The 2,868-nt window shown below is 46.0% G+C and overlaps 1 protein-coding gene across 1 annotated transcript; it reads left to right on the forward strand.

Moving 5' to 3' along the window:
- The first annotated feature begins 408 nt into the window (after nucleotides 1-408).
- SMIM36 (small integral membrane protein 36) lies at nucleotides 409-690 on the forward strand. The gene has a single exon (XM_065910716.1). The coding sequence runs from the start codon at nucleotides 409-411 to the stop codon at nucleotides 688-690; it is 282 nt and encodes a 93-aa protein (XP_065766788.1).
- The last annotated feature ends 2,178 nt before the right edge of the window (nucleotides 691-2,868 follow it).

Raw genomic sequence — 2,868 nt, forward strand, 5'->3', positions numbered from 1 at the left:
CAGGGAGGCCTGGTGTGCTGCAGTCCATGGGGTTGCAAAGAGTCGGACACGACAAAGCGACTGAACTGACTTTCTTTTGCTCACCAAAACTGGACATTGACTGGACCTCCTGCTTACATACCACACCTGGGTAGCGTATGAACCATTTCTCTTTTTGTCTTTCTCTCTATGTGTAGGTGAAGTGATGAGAGACAGTGTCTGTGCTTCAGTGACTGTAGTATTAACAGAAGAGCTTAAGTTATTAAACCGGGCAGCTTTAATCTGTGAAGTCTCCTGGAGCAGTAGGGATTAATGTATTTTTATTCCAGAGCCAATGTAGCTATTCCATCGAGCTAGGGTTTGCTCCCAGAACCCCCAACTGGCCCCACCGCCTTGCTCTAGACCCGCTTCCCAACCGTGCGCCATGTGATGGAGTTCTACCTGGAAATCGACCCTGTCACCTTGAACCTGATCATCCTACTCTCCAGCTACGTCATCTTGCTCCTGGTTTTCCTCATCTCCTGCGTGCTCTATGACTGCCGAGGCAAGGACCCCAGTAAGGAGTACGCACCCGACGCCTCCCTGGATGCCCAGCCCTCCATCCGCCTGGTGGTGATGCAGCAAGGCTCCCCGGGGGCCTCCTGGGCACGGGGGTCCAGCCTCCACTTTGGGAATCCCGCCTCACTGGGGAAGAAAAGCACCATGGTGTGAGGCTGGCTGGGGATACTGGGAGAGAACACTAGATGTTGTGGACAAACTGGTCCCCACAGGCTACAGTGCTGTCTGCACACACGTCTTGCTGGGTTATGTCAGCGGGAGCTCTGCCTTCCTTTCTGCTTTCTCATCATCCTCCTTGTGGATAAGGCAACTATTTAAGGTAAGAAGCCCACGGGGGCCTTTGGTCAAGGCCTCCAGGTACAAAATCTTAGCAATACTATTGTTTAGTCAAGCTGGTTACAAGCACATCCCTGATGAAGCTGTGTTTGCAACTTCCAGGAGATACTGATGTTCGATTAAGGGTTTAAAGAAGAGAATGCAATTTTGTGTGTGTGTGTGTGTGTGTGTGTGTGTGTAAAGAGAAACGGGACTAGCTCGAATCTACCCCATACTTTGCATATCCTCTTTTCAAGGCAACCATTGAGTTTTCCCAGACTTGAAATTATAACTGTTTCTATAAATACCATCGCTCTTCACATTCTGCTTCTCACTGTGGGTCAATAAAATGAACACAGTAATTGAAGAGTGTGGTGATTAACCACAAAGCTTGATTCAGACCCTGCCTCCTCCACTTACGAGCTGTGTGACCAGGGCCATTTGCTGTGCCCCAGAGCTAGTGGTAGGACCCCCAGGCTGTTTGGGTTATGTAGACAAGTTCATTCACTGAAAGCACTTGAGGCGATGCTTGGCATGTAGGGTGAGCTGTTATGATGAATATTGGCATTATTCCCTTTCACCCCTCTCATCAAGATGTTTAATCTTTAGTCCTCAAGTCTGACCCGGTCCAGTGCAAAGTTACTGAGGACTCTGCGCAAGTTATCAGGGCCCACGGCTTGGTGTTTCAGTGCCCCGGCACTCTTTGCTGTCTTCTTGTCCCCTTTCTTTGTTGTTGCTGCTGCTGCTGCTAAGTCACTGCAGTCGTATCTGACTCTGTGAGACCCCACAGATGGCAGCCCACCAGGCTCCCCCGTCCCTGGGATTCTCCAGGCAAGAAACACTGGAGTGGGTTGCCATTTCCTTTTCCAGTGCATGAAGGTGAAAATTGAAAGAGAAGTCGCTCAGTCGTGTCCGACTCAGCGACCCCATGGACTGCAGCCTACCAGGCTCCTCCATCCATGGGATTTTCCAGGCAAGAGTACTGGAGTGGGGTGCCATTGCCTTCTCCCTCTTTGTTGCTACTAACCATAAATTTATTTTCCTGCTCATTCATTTATTCCCACAATTTCGAATTAGCACCTCCATTGTATATACGTGTTTTTATTAATCCTCCCTTCTCTGAGCTCAGAACAACCTTCATGTTCACTTGTTGATTTACTAAACCCTTTTGTCTAGTCAGGCCCTGTTGGAAATACAAACAAATGAGTGTATCGGGACCCTCCCTCTGGTCTTTGCTGCCTAAGAGGAAAACGAGGAGTCAGGCATGACTCAGAGGATGAAGGACAAGAAAGCCCTGCAGAGCCTCTGCTAGAAGTCTGCCCAGTGCTCAGGAGTCTGAAGAGTCATGAGTGCCTAGCACACGGAAGGGGCTTTTGAACAATGTTGAGTAAACAATACCTTCTTAGATTCAGGCTCCAAAGACAAGATGATTTGCCTTGAAAGATAAGAATCCATTTTCTAGGAAGACAAAAGTGTGTTGAGGGCTTGTCAGTAGGACTGGAGATGGCATTTTAGACAAAACAGATAGTATAGACAATGCTTGGAAGCAGAAATCAGAGAGTTCACTGATTGTGACAGTTTGATGGCTTCCAAAACTTGGGAGGAAAAAGTGAGAAATTAAATTTCATTTTAACTTATAGAAAAAGAAGCGGTACTGTCCCAGTCTGCCCTGTTAGCTTCAGCATTGGGCCTTTGGATAAAGAAAACCCCAGTAATTTTGTTTTTCATATTTTAAATTTTTTCTTTATATTTTATCACAAAATCATATTTTCTCTTAAATGTGTGATTTGAAAATAACGTTGACAATCTTCCAGGGGAATTTTTTTCTTTTATAGTCAAAAATCATCTTTACCTTAATAGTGGAAATATAAAATGAATGGGAAAAATAGAGTAAATTCACAGGCTGCTTCTAAGAACTTGCCCTTTCCCTAGTGTGAACTTCACCTGGACTAACCTCATTTATTTCCCTATCGTGGGGATATGTATGTAAATTAGTGGAGACAAAAATATATCAGT

The sequence above is a fragment of the Muntiacus reevesi genome, chromosome 18, assembly GCF_963930625.1.
Source record: "Muntiacus reevesi chromosome 18, mMunRee1.1, whole genome shotgun sequence".
Taxonomy (NCBI): domain Eukaryota; kingdom Metazoa; phylum Chordata; class Mammalia; order Artiodactyla; family Cervidae; genus Muntiacus; species Muntiacus reevesi.

Bases quoted from the DNA above. Each gene is read 5' to 3' on its own strand.
- SMIM36 (XM_065910716.1), top strand. From the start codon at position 409: ATGGAGTTCTACCTGGAAATCGACCCTGTCACCTTGAACCTGATCATC.